Source organism: Mirounga angustirostris, unplaced genomic scaffold (assembly GCF_029215605.1).
Source record: "Mirounga angustirostris isolate CCGP_5_RB_7025 unplaced genomic scaffold, mMirAng1.0.hap1 SCAF_8, whole genome shotgun sequence".
Classification (NCBI taxonomy): domain Eukaryota; kingdom Metazoa; phylum Chordata; class Mammalia; order Carnivora; family Phocidae; genus Mirounga; species Mirounga angustirostris.
Genome location: NW_026991716.1, coordinates 128,668,647 through 128,688,581, shown reverse-complemented (window position 1 = coordinate 128,688,581; position 19,935 = coordinate 128,668,647). Strand labels below are relative to the sequence as shown.

At 40.4% G+C, this 19,935-nt stretch overlaps 1 protein-coding gene across 3 annotated transcripts in view; it reads right to left on the bottom strand.

Moving 5' to 3' along the window:
- The window catches only part of UST (uronyl 2-sulfotransferase), a 331,357-nt gene that overhangs the window by 145,162 nt on the left and 166,260 nt on the right, over positions 1–19,935 (bottom strand). For all 3 annotated transcript variants that reach the window (XM_045865722.3, XM_064598203.1, XM_045865721.3), the window contains exons 3-4: positions 12,821–12,976; positions 990–1,069 (exon numbers count right to left, since the gene is read on the bottom strand). In XM_045865722.3, the coding sequence (XP_045721678.1) occupies positions 990–1,069; positions 12,821–12,976 (236 nt within the window). The remainder of the gene's footprint in view (positions 1–989; positions 1,070–12,820; positions 12,977–19,935) is intronic.

Sequence of the window (19,935 nt, the reverse complement as noted above, 5' to 3'; positions counted from 1 at the left end):
GGCAGCTATGCCAACTCTGAGCAGCTCAGGTGTGAATTCAGGAGCAGGGAACACTCAGGCGGAGCCCTGTCTTTCCCTGAGCACCAGCCTCCCTGGGTGCCTGGACCTCGAGGGTTGGGGGGCATTAGGCCAGCAATAGCTGGCAGGATCTCTGTTGCTCTCTTGCAGACTTGTGAGGTCCTGTTATCCCCACGGGAACTGTAGCAGTAAGGGAAGTGCCTGTCAGACGGAGGATGAGGGAGGCCCAGGGGTCCCCTGGACCCAGTGCTCTGTCGAGCCCATACTGACTGTGAGCAGACTCGGGCCAGCCTGAAGAGAGGAGAGTGGATAGTGACAAGGGGACCTAGGCTAGAGGAGGAAAAGAATGCTCAGAACTGGAAGTTAGCAACTTAACAGATCAAGAGTCTAAAACCCTAAATTTGAAGATTTGCATTAGGATCAGAAGGCCCCTGCAGCTGAAGAAAAAACAGAGTTCTAAAATACCCCATCAGCATCAATTGTGCAAGATTTAGAATAATCAAATGGAGTATGAAAAAGGTAGGCAGAGAGGCCAGTCCTAGCATTTTGGATCCTATAAAATACATGACTCCACAACTAAGTTATTCCCAGAGTCCTGTGTGGGTTCAAATTGTATAAACACGTGCAATGAAATATTTCTGTTAAAATACCCATCTCTTGCCTCTTAGTTTGTTTCAATACCTACCCGATTTTTTCTTTAAAATGAAACTATCAGGTCAAATGGGTTTGCATCAAAATTATTTCAAGTTTTCAAAAGATTTAAGATCAGTACTTGAGAAAGAAATGAAGCTTCTGTCCAAATATTTCAAATCTGGATCCCTCCACAGCAAAAATAAATGGATTTAAAAAGTCTTTTCAGGGGCAATTACACTACCTTGAAAATGAAGGTAGATTTTAAAATAATTGTGCATTAGAAGGAGTTTAAGTACTAAAAAGAAATGAAAGAACCGTTAGGCTGGAAAATCGCTTACCTTGAGAAGTTGAGGAAATGAACATGTCGAGTGAATAAATAGGGCTGTTCGGCAGTACTTATATTTTTAATCAGTTCCATCTATTAAAAAAAGTACAAAATTAGCATATATAGGATCTAATTTACCAAACTATACTAAGCTAAAGGTTATGTTCCCTACTCCTTTATCCTCACTATTACCTCTTGGACCAGGGCCAAAACAGCTGTGTTTGGTGTAGCATCTACAAACTTTACGGTAGGCTTTTTGCTGAATAAAACTGTTATCCAAATTTATAGTCCTGTATTTAATTTAGTTGATTGCTACCATGAAAACAATGTGACAGGTTAAGTCATTTTAACTGGAGAATTCAGCATCTGGCGGTACCGAAATGCAAGTAAAAAAAAAAAAAAAGTCTTTATTCCCCTCCTTTAAAAGTCAAATCAAGACAAGAGGTTAAACATTATTTTACATTTCTATAATGATATTACTGAGATCCACAGAAATGTTTGAAACTGGTTCTGCAGAATTTAACAGTGGGGAAAAAAAGGAGGTAACATCTCATGATTTTCCCCTTTGATTACAAAAATGTACAAAGCAAATATTTTATAGGGAACATACAAATGCCCAAAACTTCTTGGGGTTCTGGTGGGTGGTCATCTGAAGTATTTATTTGCAGTTATCAGCAAGGCAAAGAGGAGTTTATATTTGTACAAACCAACGTTTATGGTCTTCTGGAACATGTCATGATACGGAAAATGTTTAGCGAAATCTGTTAGAAATTCCAAGCATTCTTACGACTCCCTGACTTCCTGAATTCCACTTTCCTTAGAGTTTCTAATTGGCCCCATCAATACTGACACACAGTGGAATTCTTTAGAGCACATTGAAAATGGCCACTTTGGATGGACATCAGAAGTACAGCGTCTCTTAGGAACTAGAAAACTGGAAACAAAGGCAGTCGCCCGTGTGTTAATCACGGCAGTAACAACAATGATAAAATCAGAGTCTGGAAAGCCAGGACAGAAAACCCAGCTCTCCCTCATGTCCCACACAGGGCTGACAACACAGAAATGCTCAATAACTATTTGGTGGATGAATGAACCCCAACTAGGACCTGCATTACAGATTGTTATATTAGGACCTCAGTGCCTAAAGCCTTTAATTAGATATTCACGCTCACAATGATTGTTTAAAGAAATGAAATTGAGTTTTAAAAGTCAATGACTTGCGGCTCATAAGCTTGTGCTTTGTTAATCAGTGGCAGGCAGGGGTAAATAATGGTCTGCCTGTCCCCAGCCAGAGCATAAAAGGAAATTGAATCCTGCCTCTTTATCTGCTGTTGATCCTTTACGTAACCCGCCGCCCCCCTCCCAAGTATGTCCTAGTTGCTTTTGGCAATAGAATACCCTGCTTGGTCACACTGCAAATTTTGATTTCTGATGGATCTACCAACTAGAATTACAGATTTGGAAGCACAACCCAAGACATCCGAAGATGTCTGCTTAGAAACATAACTCTTTACTGTGTGTGTGTTTAATATAAAGACCACTTAATGCTTTAATCTCTAGATTATTTTTATTCAACTATGTCTCTGCACACATACGAGTAATAGGAGAAAGCCCCCTGGTATTGTACAGGAAGGCTGGAAGAACAGGTCAGAAGAAAAACCGTTTCTTTCACATTTTCAACATTATATTACATTCTCTAAACACCTGTCAATGTGTTAAATTGGATGGAAGAACAGTAGTAGTTACATTTGGAGAACAGTGTCATAATACTCATAAAGCTGTCTATTTCACAGGGAGAAATGGATTAGCAGTGACAGCACGTAACCCTTTCTCGACGTACCTTTAAACATAGAAAGAAAGTACTAATGCTCCTGTTTATTGCATTAGTACACTGAAGTCGGGGAGTGTATCCATCTCTCATACCTTCCGTCGCTGCACATAAATAGTAAACCACTTACAAGGTACGGCTAGCACAGGTTAGAGGCATTCCGGTCAAGGTGTCCTTTGCCTGTCTTCACAAATACTAAGACTTTCCCCAGGTCTAGGGCAGGCAGTGGTCTTCTGTGCCCATGCTGCCCTTCCCCAGAATTCCCTCCTGCCTCCCTAAGTCCACCCCCCTTATTGCCAGCAGCCTGCCTTTCCTCTTGCCTGAGTTTGATCCCCATGGGTGGCATCATAAGTGATGATGGCGCTACCTAAAATCATCTCAGAAACCATCTGTCCTCTTTCTTGGCTCATGCAGGATTGCTGTTGGCCTTTATTATGTATTCCACTGCCTACATTCATTCACCATTCACTCATTCAGCATTTATTGAGCACTTACTACTAGGCCCTGGAGATCAAAACATAAATAAGGTGAGAGGGAAGGCACAGAAAGACCAGACAGTGGAGTGTGTCCTAATGGTGTCCCCAAATCCACGACGGCCCAAACCACACTCTTGGTCCTCGTCCATCTTTAGTCCTCATCCAGCATACTCCATCTCTTGGGTTTTTCCTGACTTTTGTACTTAATCACTTGCTGAGTCATGTTGAGTCTACCTTTATTCTCACCCTCAACTGGTGTTCAAGATGTCCCGTGGCCAGCCAAACCAGACCTCTGTTTCTTCCTCACACTGTGTCCAAGCCTGACTATGTCCAAGCTCAGGTCCAAGCTTCCTCTTAAATGGAATGTCCTTCCTCTTTTCTCTGCATGTCCAAACCCTAACCACCTTTACATCTCGCTAAAATGCCTGCCTCTTTCAAACCAGCCTTCCTGGATCTCCTTTCATTCAACATCCATTGATTTCCAACTCCGTGTCAGGATGTATTACTTGGGGTCATGGTTATAGAGATAAAATATTTGGCTCTTGCTCTCAGGAAGCTCAAGGTGTTGTGGGTGGGGTGGGCTGGCAGGCCAGCCTCATTATGCAGTAACCACCGTGGGGTAGCATGCACAGGGGTGAGGGATCTCTCTCTGCCTGCAGATGGAGAGGAAGTGTTCCCCCGAGGAGGCGTTCCTGAGTGGCCTGCAGGGACCTGCAGGAATTACCAAGTGAAGAAAGGGACCCGCAGCGTTGCAGACAGAGTGGACAGGAGATGCAAAGGACAAAACCCAAAATGACCTAGATATTAAAATTGCCAGGAGTTCTGTGTGCTAGAGGTCAGGTGTGGGATCTGCCCGCAGCAGGTATGACTAGAGAGGAAGGTAGGAGCTGGGTCACTGAGGGCCCTGGAGGTCATGTGAGGAACTTTGACATGTATGCTCTGGGCAATCCACAGTCAGAAGGGGCTTTTTTTTTTTTTTTTTCTTTTTCCTTCCAGATCTGTGATCAGGGTGGAGAATGTGAAGAAGAAGAAGAAAGGAAGGATTAGGGACAGTTTAGCTAGGAAGATGGAGCAATAATCCCCATAGGACATGATGGGGGCATGAACTAAAACAGTGCTTCCTGGCGTGGCCCCCAGACCAGCAACATCAGCAACAACTGGGGTAGCAACTTGTTGGAAATGCAAATTCTCAGATCCCACCCCAACCAATGGAATTAGAAGAAACTCTGGGGGTGGGGACCTATCAATCTGTATTTTAACAAGCCATCCAGGGGATTCTAAGGGACTGAGATGTGAGAACCACAGAAGGAAGTCACTGGAAGTGAAGACAGATGGGGAGGTTTAACAGATGTTAATGAGAGAGGATCTTCTCAGCCCTGTGGCCAGGTGGCAGCAGAAGGGAAGGAGAGAGAGCGGTGGCGAGAGCTTCCCAGAGCCCTGGCGGTATCTGAACGCAGGCTAGTGCCCACTCATGGGGACAGGGAATGCTGGGCAAGAACTAGTCTGGCTGCAGAAGTGAGGCCATATAGGTTTGGTTTTGAATGTCTTTGGCTTGAAATCCTGTTGTCTTCTTTTATCTCCCACAGCGCTTTGAGAATCTTCTAGAATGTACACTTTTTACATTACACCATAGTTGAGTTTGTGCACTAGCTTTGAACCAGATTGTAAGCTCCTTGAGGGTTGAGGCTGGGCTCTAATTATTTTCCAGAAAGCCTAGCACAGAACACATACCTCATAATTGCTTATGGTGTGAAGACACCCCATTCAGAAAGACTTTTGGAGTCAAGAAACGTTCACTGAAGACAGAATTCTCTCTCGGGCGATGAAGTTAGCCTTTTAGGGACAGACCTGTCCATTCATCACCGTGGTGTGACAACACTGGAGATGTAGCAACACTAAATGATCATTTCCTGAGTGGTTTCTGGGCTACACACTGGACCCAGAAGCTCTTTCTTCATATGCTGTCATTCATCCTCAAATGACTCCACAGGTTAAGTATTATTATCTACACTTTATAGATTAAGAAACTGAGGCACAGAAAGGCTATGGAGATTGCTTAAGGCCTCACTGGTAGAAAAGGATGGAGTCAGGGTTCAAACCCAAGTTGGTTTGACTCCAGAAATCCTGCTCCCTTTTGCTGAGCTGCAATCTCTTTACTGTCCCTGGTGCTTTTTGATCTATACATAACCTCTTAAAATGGGAGGAAGAGGTTGGTTAGCAAAATAACTCCAGAGACTAAAGAGGGTTTATGGGGATATAAATTTTCTACCTTTCATGTGATGTGCTGAAAAACTGAGAGAAAGTTACAGCAGGTGGAAAAGCATTAAAAAATAATAAAATATGAAAGCATTAAAATATCAGAGAGAATATATATATATTTTTAAGTTCTAGGTGGGCAAACAGTATATTTTAACAAGAACGGCAATGAGTTTCAAACACTGGGGGAAAAAAGTGCTATGGAATGGAATGTATCTAAAGGAAGAAGTTAAACCACAGTGCAGCTGAGAATGAAAGTGAATTGAGGTTTTAAAAAAAAAAGGTAAGAATCAAACAGAATTTATAATGCAGAGGATCGGTGAGGAAGGGATTTTTCATCTTTTGTTTTCCATCTAACTGGCTGGGATGGTAGAGCAGAAAACCTTTACCTGCAGTTCTACAAGCACAGCTAGTTAGTGAAGGACTTCGTTCCCAAGGTCTTTAAGAAAATGCTTGTCAGCAGTAATTGACAGAGTCCTGACCCCACCCTGGTCTGAATTCTCGAGTCCCTTGTGAGCAACTAGAGGCCCTATAATCTTGCAAAACATCTTAACGAAAGAAAAGACATGTTTTTAACACATCAAAGCCAAATAAGGAGTAGCTCAGGGGAGAACTCTGTGGCCCTTTAACCTCAGAGCCTGGGAAGATGGCTCCAGGCTCGGGTTACCTTTCCCTCTTCCTTCTGCCTGGGGGGAAGCCTTCCTAGTGCTAGACAGGATGGTCTTTCCACCTTCAGCTCAGGGCAACACATGCCTGCAATGAAGACAAAGTCCACCAGGGGGAGCAATGACACGAACAAGGCAAAGAGGCTGGGTCTGAAGAGTAGAGAAAATCAATCTCGCGGCTACAATTGGAAGGAGAGAAGAACACATTTTAATTTTGGGGGCCTGTTCCTTCTTCGTTGTTTTACTTTTTCTTTCTACCAAGTTTCCATTTAGCGGACTCAGCTTTTGTCTACAGGAATCCAAGATAAGACCTTGTTTGCCGAGTTGGGTAAACTCATCCCTCCTGTGACCTGGCGATAGATTCTCTGCTAATCTTGGTGGTTTGATTCCGAGGTCTCGCTGGAGCAGCTCTGATTGATGCCTGTGGACACTGTCGCTACTACTTATAAAGTCAGGAAACTTGGACGGTCATTCTGCAGAGACTTTTCCAGGCGGGTCTCAAGCAAGGGAAACATTCCCGGGATAAATGTGCAGGTTCCCAAGGAGACACCACTCAATACTTCAGAGGAAACATGATGTCTTCAGAGGTTTGAGAGACTCTCAGGTGAAAAAGGCATTTTTCTTGCTTAGTGGAGGGTTCACTTTAATAAAATAACAACTTTCTAATAATTAGAGCCTTTCATGCAATGATTCTTCGCTAGAATGGTGCATGAAGACCTCCTTAGGAACTTTTTTCCCCCCAAAGATACAAATACCAGGGCTCTACCCTTAAGAGTCTAACTCAGTATTTTGTAGTAGGACCAGGAAACATGTGTCATGAAAAAGTTCCCAAGAAGATTTTGATGCCTGTCGTGATTAAGAACGACTTATTTCATGGCTTCCCATGGCCCACTGAATAAAGATCCACCTCCTCAGCCTAGCATTCAGAGCTCTCCAGGATTTGACCCCAGTTCCCTTTCAAGTCTCATTCTCCCCTATTCTTCTTGAACACTTGCTCCTTCCCACAAAATGGGGTGGTAATAGCTTCCTAATAATGCTGACTAAAGGAGTAGAAGCAAGGTGCACAAACATCTAGTGTGCTGTCTGAAGCTCAATATACAGCGTTATTAGTAAGTCCTCAATAAATATTCACCAAAATGAATGAAGACACAATAGCGAGACTGGCTCTGGAAAGAAGCAAGTGAACCTTTGTTAGTAAACAGAGGCCAGATGTCCCTGCCGTAGGGAAACCTGGGAGGAGTCCCCATGGCCTCTAGACCGTCCCTAAACCCAACATGGTCTCTGCAGGTGCGTTTTCCATTTTGGAGTTGCAATGCCACGTTGTCACAGTCCGGCAAGGCCAAGGGAAGTTTCAAACACAGTGAAGCAATTCTGTTTCTGACCAAGAGGCGAAAGCAGGCTAGAGTGAATGGGCACAGGGGCTCGTCTCTTCCCTTTGAATACTTTTCAAGGTTTGGATAATTTGAATAGCTGTTGAAGAGAGTCAAAGCAGATGTGAAGTTTATAGAGAAAGAGTAGCCTTTCCTGGCATAATGGGCAGAAATGACAGAAGAGGCTGGTACAGCATTTTCCAAGCTGGGAGTGGGAGTTCTATGGGATGCACGTGACAGCCACAAGCTCTCAGCCTCCCCTGGCCAACGAGGATCGGGAAACTCTAGGGGAAAGCCGGTTCAACAGACTGCTAATTTGGTTTTTTTTTTTTTTTTTAATTCTTTTTCTTTTTTTTTTTTTTAAGATTTTATTTATTTATTTGAGAGAGAGAGAAGGAGAGAGAGCACATGAGAGGGGTTAGGGTCAGAGGGAGAAGCAGACTCTCTGCCGAGCAGGGAGCCTGATGTGGGACTCGATCCAGGGACTCCAGGATCATGACCTGAGCCTGAGCCGAAGGCAGTCGCTTAACCAACTGAGCCACCCAGGCGCCCCTAATTTGGTTTTTAATTGAGAGAATTCTCAGTCTTTAAAATGGGAGCAATTGATACAAATTTCCCAGAAAGCTAAGGGTAGCATTCCCTAAATTTATTTAACCATGGTATTTTCTTTAAAAAAAATTTTTTTTCCAGGGTCTCAGGGGATTAAGATTTTCAGGAACACACTTAAGGAAATGCTGATATGATAGTTTTGACAGGATTCCTAACCCTCTATGACATTTCATTAAAAAAAAATATGAAGTTTTCTGGACTCCACCCCAGAATCTCTAGGAGAAGGGTCATTGCAACTATATGTTTCAAAAGGCTCTGGTGGAGATTCTGCTCTGCAGCCAGAAGAATGGCTTTGGATTCAAGAAGACCTAGGTTCAAGTCCAAGCAGCACAGACATTCTATTAGATTTCATTTGGAAAGTGACTTAATCTGGTTGTCTTAATTTTCCCATCCACAAAATAAAGAATTATACCCACTCACTGGTATGATTTTCAGTCCAAAAGAATGAAATGAAGTAATGAAGTAAAATAATTAGCATGTGGTAGGTGTCGTTTCCAATGTGCAATTCTCAGTAGCTCTGACATAAATAAAAATAGTAAAATTATTTGCTTTCTTGATCTCTTTGACGCCTATGCTAACAATTTCTGCCCCTTTCCCACAAGAATGAAATAATTTTGAATCCTTTATATCCATGATGTTCCTGTGGTGCACTTTGACTTTCACTGTACTCAGAGTGATGATCTGAAAGAGCATCAGACCATTAACAAAGATGGTTACGAGTCTTTTGACGATCACACTCATGTCTTCTGGAAAATAGTTCCCTATCTTTCAAATTGCATATAATCTCCATTTTCTGATTTTCTAAGAGATCATCTAAACCAGCCCAAGAAACTGAAATCTGGTTTCAGAGTATAAATGAGATAATGTCATCATGGGCTTGCATCCTGTGCCCCGAAAAGGTCCAGCATTTGGCCAGCAGCAGGTGTCCACGCTCTTCTGTTGAGGTAGAGTTTTAAAAATATAAACTTCAATGGTCTTTCTGTTTCTTTAAGGGCAGATGTAATGGGATTTTTATTGGCATTGTAACATTTGGTGTTTTTGTGCTCCCTTTCCTTTATAATAATCCCTTCAGTGTCTTATTCCATTAAATAGACTTAGTGAAACTTAGTACTCTGCGTGCACGTGTGTGTGTGTGTGTGTGTGTGTGTGTGTGTGAGATGACCGCTATCCTCCAGGGAGCAATGTATGCACAAATTTGACTCTAGCCCAGAGAAATGCCTTGTGTATGAATGGAATGGTATAGATAATTCCAGTCTTATGAGTGGATATGATTCCAAAGTTCATTTGTTAACTAAGTCAGTAGTTGGGAACTTGGGGCACATTTTCTCATAAAAGAAATGTTCTACATGGTGGAGAGAGACCGGGCCAGCCCACAAGGCCTGTTTAACTCATGCTGCACCTGAAGTGAGATTGTTATTAGCTCTGGGGAACAGTGTTTCCATGGGAACATGTTGTCAGAGCTCCCCAGCTTAAAGGTCGAGAACCACTGACTGTAAAATGTTAACTCACCTCCGAAATCACATCTTCCTTTTTCCTCTAATAAATTGCCAAGCAGAGGAGCTATTCTTACTGCAAATTATTTCTTGAATATATTAGGTTAAAGTAATGTTTTTTTCTCTGTTGTTTTATGCACTCTGTAACTTGAGCACAAGGGATGCACATAACGGGAAAGAGTTCCTTCAAGCATTCTCGAGCTTCTTGAAATTTGGGTTCTTGTCACTTCTTGGCTCTCCCTGCATGTTGCACCAATCAGCTAGCCACAGAGAGGCGGCTGTCACTTGCTACGTTTGTTATCACAGCCAAATTGTTTGTTTTTTCCTACCTTATCATTCCCTGCAGTTTTTTAAGACTTGCCTTGTAATTTAATAGGAATCTGGAATCATGAAGTAATGCAATATATTCTAGGTCACACTGACCACAGGAATCAGAAGTGTTTCAACTACACCATACACAGATTATGCTAGAAGTTGTATAAATATATCACAGAATCACAGGGCTGGAAAGAACCTTAAAAGATTGTCTAGTCTGTTCCCTGGCTTCCAGACAAGCCAATCATTCCAAACAGATGAGAGCTAACCTCTCTTTTAGAAGAGGAGGAAGACTTTGTCTTTAACCCTTTCTGGATTTAAAAATGTATATACCATTAGTAAATTATTGTTATTTTTAAATCTAACATGCTTCTCTTGACAGTTACAACTCTATTTTACTTTCTCATGTTTGCTTCTCATAGGAAACAAAGTAGGTGCAAAGCCCCAGTTTAAACACCATATTTTGTCCTTTCTCTTCTAGGGCATTCCTGAACATCGCAGTGTCTCATACTGTGGTTACCTTCATCCTGTTCTCTCTGGGTTGTTTGTACCCTTCCAGCAGTGGGCACTAAAATCAAGCTGCAGTGTCTTATGAGACATCTGAGAAGTGGGCATAGTTTCCATGTATAGGAATATTTAAATATAATCTGATACACAGACCCAAAGACCTAGACTCCAAGGAAAACCAAATTTAATAACTGTAATAAAATTTCAATAACATAGGCTAATTATTTATAGTCACTTTCTTTCAGGCAGTGACAAGGGCATAACCAGCCTGCTAGGATGAGCTTTTCGGTCAGCTAAGGAAATGAAAGAGAACCTAGTCCTATTCAAGTTATTCATAAAATGTGATGTCCTTAAATGTCACCAAGTGTAATTTTTCTTTCTTCTTCTTTTTTTTTTTAAGATTTTCTTTATTTATTTAATTGCCAGAGAGAGAGACAGCAAGAGAGGGAACACAAGCAGGGGGAGTGGGAAAGGGAGAAGCAGGCTTCCCGCGGAGCAGGGAGCCCGATGTGGGGCTCGATCCCAGGACCCTGGGATCATGACCCAAGCCGAAGGCAGTTGTTTAACCAACTGAGCCACCCAGGCACCCCAACAAGTGTAATTTTTCTATTGAGAGCCTACTACACAACCTATAAGGGCTGATTTCAAAATATTTTTGTTGATTGGAAATGACTATTCAAACTTGATACTCAGAGAGCCTTTAATGGAAGTTGTCAAAGGAAGGGGCTTTTTGATCTCTATCCTGGAAGACACTGAACATTCTGGCTTTACGGTGAGTATGACTAGTTATGTTACTGTCTTAAAAGAGTCTTACTATCCCCCAAGATAAAAGAGAAAGACAGGCTATCATAAATTGATAATGAGATTCCTTCTGTTTGGGAGGTTTTGAATGCCTCAAAGGTAAGGATTATGTCAGAAAGAAGTGGACACGAGTAAAAATTTCCCTAACTATGGTTTCAATCTGATAGTAAACCCTGTGCCTTGTTTATGCCCCAAATTTCTATACTCATTGGGTGGTGTGGTGGTTAATTTTCTGTGTCAGCTTGAGTATCAAGGGGTACCTAGATTAAATAATATTTCTGGGTGTGTCTGTGAGTGTGTTTCCAGATGAGATTGGCATTTGAATCAGTGGACTTAGTAAAGCAGACCACCCTACCCAGTGTGGGTGGGCATCGTCCAATCCCTTGAAGTCCTGAATAGAAACATATGCAGAGGAAGAAGGAATTCTCCCCTTTTTTCCTGCCTCACTGATTAAGCTGGGATATCACATCTTACCTTCTTCTCCCCTTGCATTGGGATTTACATCATTGACTGCCCTGGTTCTCATGCCTTCATATTTGGACTGACTGAATTACACCAGTGGCTTTCTTGGGTCTCCAGCTGGTCGATGGCAGACTGTGGGACTTACTGGCCTCCATTATTGCATGAGCCAACTCCTCATAGTAACTCCCTTTTTATCTATCTACTTTATCTATCTATCATCTATCTATTGATATAGGTATCTCCATCCCACTGGTTCTGTTGTCTGAAGAACTCTGACTTATGCTGGTGGCTATCCATTCTAAGTATCTAAGGGGACAAAAGCATCTTGTTAAGACCAAGCTAACAAACCTGACCCTGTAAAATAACCGTGAGAGCCCTGAGCCTAACTTTTGTACATAAGCAAAGGACCTCAATGGAGACTGTTGACCCTGCTTTTGTAGACACTTACAGAGTAAAATCTGTTTTCATAGCTTCCTGGCAGATGACAGCACCCCGAGCCCACTGCCAGCATGTTCACTGGTATGGCTCGGCCACACTGAGGCAGAATTCTTCCTGGGAAATGGGGTAATTCAAGACCCCCTGAGCTCACCCCTAGCAAGAAGCTCATGCTCCTATCAACCAATCAGATTCCTGGCCCAGAGAGAACTTTCTCTTTATTATAACCACAAAGACTTAGGGCAATTGTGGAAAAAAAAGCAGAAAAAGAAATATTAAAATAGTTTTCTTATTTTCGTTGTCAGGATGTCAGCCTTATTTGTAGCTCAGTGGTGTAATTATTTAAGAATCATGCACTGTTAATTTTAGCTAAATAGACAATGATGAGTGCACCCCATCCTTCATCCATCTTAATAAACGGAAACTTCAGGGAAACTCCCTGTCTAAAGACTTCCTTCAGAACCTTTAACTTAAATTTCCTTCTATACTCTGGCAAAAATACAGTATGACATTGCAACTCTGGGATTCATTTGTTAGGTGTTTGAGGGGTGTCTTGTAAGACACCCACTAATTACACAAATGAATTGACACAAAAGTACAATCTAACCATGGGCAAAGACAACTTACTTGTTCATTTTTAGTAAGCCTGGTTTTGTTGTGAATGTCTGACGTGACCAAATTGAATCCGTGCTTTTCCGACAAGATTCTCAGAAGCAAGACCACAGTGCGACTCCCACACTTGCCTACTCTGTTGTACACCACCTGGCTGGGGAAAGGTAGCACCTGGGAAAGAACGAGAGAGCAAATATGAGACTTTGGGTTAGAGTAACTGGGATTCTTCCCTCAACTTCAGAACAACAAATGTCTAACCAGTCTAAATGAGAAGGGTCCATGACAAGTCAATGGGAGAACAGAAGCAATGAACTCATGTTCTACTTTCATAATTTAACTTGAGAGAAATCCTGGACTCGTTATCTCTCTCTCTCTGCACTTAAAACTGGTAAAATTTCAGGTCAACCATGAGACTAATTATGAAGCTGCTTTTGTTTCTTCTTAGGAACAAAATATATAAATATGTGCTTTGATGACAATATGCTTTTGCAAGTTATATTATGCTTTATTAGAACTCAGTTTGTAGAGTGGTCACGGAAAAAATATAGTAACTAAAAACTGAGACATAAATAAAAACTCACAATAAAACTCACCCTTTTACAGTGTACAATTCAGTGGTTTTAATGTATTCACAAAGTTGTGCAACCATCACCTCTATCTAATTGCAGAACATTTTCATTACCCCTGAAAGAAACTTGATACCCATTAGCACTCACTTTTCATTTCCCTCACTACGTTGGTGCCATGAAACCACTTATCTACTTTCTGTCTCTATGGTTTTCGCCTACAGCATTCCGGACATCTCTTATAAATAATATCATATAATATGTGACCTTTTGTGTCTGGCTTCTTTCAGTTAGCATAATGTGTTTAAGATTCATCCATATTGTAGTATGAATCCGTACTTCACTACTTTATATGGCCGAATAATATCACCTTGTATGGATATACCATATTTTGTTTATACATTCATGAGTTGAGGGACATTTGGATTGTTTCCAATTTTTGGCTACTCTGAATAATGCTGCAATGAACATTTGTGTATAAGTTTTTGTGTGGACATATGTTTTTGAATCACCTTGTATATATCCTAGGAGTGGAAGTGCTGGATCATATGGTAATTCTGTTTAATTTTTTGAAGAACTGCCAAACTGTTTTCAATGCAGCTGCACCATTTTATATTTCCACCAGCAGTTCATGAGAGTTCCAATTTCTCCACATCCTTGCCAACACTTGTTATTGCCCGTTTTTTTTTTTTAATAGCCATCCTAATGGATGTGAAGTGGTATCTCATTGTTTTGATTTGCATTTCCCTGATGACTAATGATGTTGAGCATATTTCATGTACTTATTGGACATTTGTATATTTTTTTTGGAGAAATGTCTGTTCAAATCTTTTGCCCATTTTAAAACTGGATTATTTGTCTCTTTATTATTGAGTTTTAAAAGTGCTATATTTATTCTGGATTTGTGAATATATGATCTGCAAATATTTTTTCCCATTCTACACATTTTCTTTTCATTTTCTTGACTGTGTCCTTTGAAGTACAAAAGTGTTTAATTTTGATGAAGTTTAATTTATCTAATTTTTCTTCAGGGTGTTATGTTTTTGGTATTACATCTAAGAAACCATTGCCTAACCCATGAATGTTTTCTCCTAAGAGTTTTATAGTTTTAGTGGAAACATTTAGGTCTGATTCATTTTGAGTTAATTTTGTGTATGATGTGAGCTAGTGATCTAACTTCATTCTTTTGCATGTGAATAACCATTTGTCCTAGCACCATTTATTGAAGACTATTCTTACTCCATTTAATTGTTTGGCACCCTGTTGAAAATCCACTAACCATAAATGTATGAGTTTATTTCTCTCAATTCTACCCTACTGAGCTATGTGTTTATTCTTATGCCAGTACCACAGAGTCTTGATTACTTGTGTTTTGTTGTAAGTTTTGAAATTGAAAAGGGTGAATTTCTCCAAACTTTGTTCCTTTTCAAGATTGTTTTGGCTATTCTGGATCCCTTGCATCCCATATGAATTTTAGAACCAGCCTGACAATTTCTGTAAAAAAAGGCAGTTGAAATTTGGATAGGGATTGTGCTGAAACTGTAGATCAATCTGGGCACTAGTGCTGTCTTAATAATGTTAAGTTTTCTAATCCATGAACATGGGATGTCTTTCCACTTATTTAGGTCTCATTTCATTTGTTTCATGATTTTTTGTAGTTTTCCAGTATACAAGCCTCACTCCTTTTACTCTTTTTGATGCTATTTTAAATGGAATTGTTCTCTTAATTTCATTTTTGGATTGATTGTTCACTGATAGAAACAGTTTATTTTTGTATATTGATCCTGTGTTCTTCAGTCTTGCTGAACTCATTTATTAGCTCTTAATAGCTTTTTTTGTGTGGATTCTTTAGGAACTTCTATATACAAGATCATGTCATCTGCAGAGATAGTTTTACTTCTTCCTTCCCAATATGGATGCCCTTTCTTTCTTTTTCTTTTCTAATTGTCCAGTTTATAATGATTTTGATAGACTAAGAAGCCATTATGAAAAGCATCTGATTAAATATTTATATCCCCAATAAAGAAAATATTTCCATCTTGAATGCTTAGAACTGAGTAACAATTGACAAAAGACCATCAAGAGTCCTTCATTCAGAACATACCCTATAACAGAAGGCCATAAAAAGGCCCAAAGCTATAGCACAATATAAACATAAATATACCCCTAACTTGCCTACTGTATGTAATATGAATTTTGCCTTTGTAATTACAGGTTTACTTATTTTTCTGAAATATTTTATATGCAAAGTAGCATTTCATAAGTTTGGAACTTAAAGGCTACTTGCCATTGGAGTCAAACCTAATATCTGTATCACTCACTTAGCAACTATATCATGTACCATTTTGATATAATTTTTCAGTATATATATATATATTTTAATGAGCAATATGTTGGGTTTTTTTTAGGACCAGTCAGTATCTTCTATTGTGTGTCCTCATACTGCCTAGAACATGCCATATACATATATATAGGGCCTCAACAAACATTGATTGGTTGGCTGCAATGAGGGATTTAATGTGATGCTTAACAGTAATTAACACAATGATTCTGCTAAAATGTGAGACCAGGAGAATCTTCAAATACAGCTGATCTTTCTAACCGAATGGTAATAAAAGACATAAAAAGGGTAAAAAGATAATCATTATAATAGGTCATTTTACTTCTGGTCTTATCAGTGAGTACCCAAAGAGTGTGATCACTGGCAACAGCTGCAGAAGTTCAGATATTCAGATAAATCATATATGGTCTTCCTCATGAGGTTATGATCCAGGGAGGTTGAAATATAATAGGATAGTAACAGTGTTTGTAAGTTGGTCTTTCCATAATAACCAGGCTGGGGGATAGACTATAATTGTGACAGAGCCACCAATATAAACACAAATTTTCATTTCTTTGAAGAAATAAACTGTTTAAGAATTGGGATGAATGCATTTCTCCTTGTCTTCTAACACAGCATAGTACAGCAAGGGAGAGTTGCTTGTTACAACTGAATTGCTGACCAAGAAGATGTGAGTTACCACATATGCAAGTGCTTTATTCCAAGAGTACAGGTGTAGCTTAGAAGATTTAAATGAAGAACTGAGGCACTTAGTTACAAACCTTCAGTGAAAACACTTAATGTCTCCTGAAATTCTTGAGTAATTAACACAATAGCAGGCTTTTCATCTATTTCCTTTTGCTAATAACTAAAGATATTATCTACCTTTCGGTGGTTAGTTAGTTCAAAAAAAAAATGTTCATGGGGTGCCAATCAGTTAAGCATCTGCCTTCAGCTCAGGTCATGATCTCAGGATCCTGGGATGGAACCCCAAGTTGGGCTCCCTGCTCAGCGGGGAGTCTGCTTCTCCCTCTCCCTCTAACCCTCCCCCCTGCTCACGCTAGCTCTCTCTCTCTCAAATTAATAAATTCAAAAAAATCTTAAAAAAATGTTCATTCCAATTCTTTCCTTAGTCTTGCGGGAGGCTACCAAATAACAGTATTAAGTATTTGTTATTTAAGAAGAACACTTTTGTCATGACGAGAAAAAAATGTTTTAACTATGTATGGTGACAGATTTAACTACACTTACTGTGGTGATCATTTTGCAATGTATACAGATATCAAATCATTATGCTGTACACCTGAAACTAATATGTCAATCAGACCTTGGTTTTTTTAAAAAAAGAACACTTACATAAAACCAAAAATCCTTGCATTATTCCCACAACTGTATCTACAATAACATTTGAAGAGAAAAGAGAGCTTAACATCCCCACTGTGACTATTTTGACCATTTCTTCAAACACCACTAGACAGCTACAGGGTATGAAAATCGAGCTAGAAAACGTGTTTTTGGATGAAGCTGGGATCAGTCTGGTGATTGTTAAAGACACAATATATACCATCACAAACATAAACCTTTCTCAAAGTTAGGATGGGGCTTTTAAATCATTTTCTAAAAGTACCTATGTAATTCTCTGGAAACTGGCAAACTTAGGCAGGCTAAATCAATGTGTTGATGTTGGATAAGGTGTTAAAATTAGCAACAGCAACAAGTTGATTCATCTCCGCTTTGGTAGAGCTATACATCAGCTGCTGAAGGTCTGCTTTAAAAATCATTGTCGGTTTTTATTTGAAGTGTTCTTTCTGGAAAAGAGGGGAAAAAGGAACTGATTTTTATGAAAGGCTGACCTTGACCCTGTCCTAGGCTCTGTGCCATGTAAAAGTTTTTAATCCTTGTTACCAATTCTGATTTGAATAGGGTGTCTTCCTTCTAGCTGTGCATTTCTCTAGGAGGTTAAATTATCAAATAATTTAAGCATCATTAATTGCACCTAAGTGACTCCCCCATGGGCCCCCTTCTTCTCCATAGACGACAGACTCACAGAACAACAGAGTTTGAGGTCTAGAACAATTTAGAATAATCCACCCACTCCAATCCCCTCCCCACCCCAGCACTACTACTCTCTATCACCCTCACTCCCAGCCCAATTGTGTTTGGCTTGGCTAGAGTTTTCTCTTATGTTGTGTTTTCATCTCTCGAGTACCCTGTGAGGGAGATATCATGACTCTTTTTAGGTGAACAAACCAAGGCTCAGAGAGATCATTTGGCATGTTCAAGGTCGAAAAGTGGCACATAACAACTAAAACCCAGCTCACAGCTCTCCGGACCCCTAAGACGATACTCTGATATATTATAACATCAAATGGTGAAAATAAGTTTTAGTGTGACTTCTGTGAGAGAGACTATTTCCTCTTTTATGTCTTGAATGTGTCCAACTCCATTAAATGTTATTTTGTCAACAGTCAATGATCACAACCAGTAAAACTGGCCATTACTCATTCATTACCCAAGTCTCTGGAATGTTCAGGTGGAACAGATAGGAGTCAGGTAGGCTCTTTCTCCTTGAGAGGACACGTTTTAGAAGCTAACGTAATCCCAGAACATCAAAGCAGCTAATGGGTGAAGGAGAGCAAAAAATATGCGGTTTCCCCTTCACTCTTTCCCCCAGTCTACTGTAGGCAATCACAGAGCCTTGGATACTGTGAACTACTTCCACCAGGAAAGGGAAAACCAGGAAGCAATAAGTCATAGTAAAACATACATGAAATCCTAAATACACCTGATATGTCTATCAAGACAAGCAAATGCCTTCAAATGATAAGCTTAATGAATTTAAATGCCTCTTAAGGTCAACCTCAACATCCTCGTTCTTTTTTCAACAGATTTTTGACAACTGTCAGGAGAAAACTATATCCCAACTGTAATTGCATACAAATTTTGAACACTTACTCTTTCTTTGGATGCCCTATAAAGAAGTACACACTAAAAGTCGTCATCCTCCCCCACTCCCCAAATGATTCTTCATTCTTGGCAACTATGGTTATATGAATGTTATGTCTGTGGTTTCTATTTTATGGCCAATTTGTAAAAGTGAAAGGAGCTCCAAAATAGTTCACTCTATGAATTATATATTTTTATGCTGCCTGCCTTGTAAGTTCTGCAAATGCCACAAATCCCCAGGGGCTGACAGGCTTGTGTGGAACATGCCAAATAAACAGAAGTCTTTCCAAAATCCTGAGCACAACAGTAACTACCACCAGATGACATCCATAATTTCAACTGCCTGTCCCTGGTTTGCAGTGGGAAGGGGGATAAAGAAGACTTTCTAGGTAAAAAGCAAGCTTGGTCTGGACCAAGACTTTTACCGCCTATGATTACAGGACTCTCTGGGGAGTGGTCTTTTTGGAAGAATTAACATCAATCCTGCTTTTTAAGTCTTTGCAAAATGACATTTAATATGGTATGTTATAAGCTGTGATTCCCAAATGGCTGTATATTTGAATTACCTGTGGAACTTTAAAACTACAGATTTCTGGGCCCCACTCTAAGACTAACTGAAACAGTCTGGGATGAGGGTCAGAAATCCGGCTCTAAAATGCTCCCAGGAGCCTCTGCTACCACTAAGGGGCCAAGGTGAGGGAGAGGGTTGCCTGCGTGAATGCTGGAGGGGAGTTGCGTGAAAGCATGTCCTGTCTTCCTTGGGTCTCCCTGGAGTGCCGATGGCCTCCAACCCAGAGTTAAAAGTCATGATTAGGGGCGCCTGGGTGGCTCGGTTGGTTAAGTGACTGCCTTCGGCTCAGGTCATGATCCTGGAGTCCCGGGATCGAGTCCCGCATCGGGGGTCCCTGCTCAGCGGGGTGTCTGCTTCTCCCTCTGACCCTCCCCCCTCTTGTGCTCTATCTCATTCTCTCTCTCAAATAAATAAATAAAGTCTTTAAAAAAAAAAGTCATGATTGGCCTGACAAATACTCTCCCACTACAGTAATGCCTACTTACCGGGATGGTTAGAGAGCAGGTGTGCTGGTTAACTGAATGCGTAGGTTAACTGAAATGTATACTAAATATCTTCAAAGCATTCAACCTAACTTGGTACTAATATTATGTTGAAGATGAAATGGCTTTCTTTGAGGAACAAAACTTCACCTTGTGATCTTACAGCCCCTCTCTCCCATGGTTACTCATACCAATGTGGGGACACTCAGGGCCACTGCTGCTCTTCACTGTCCTTAGGATTTTGA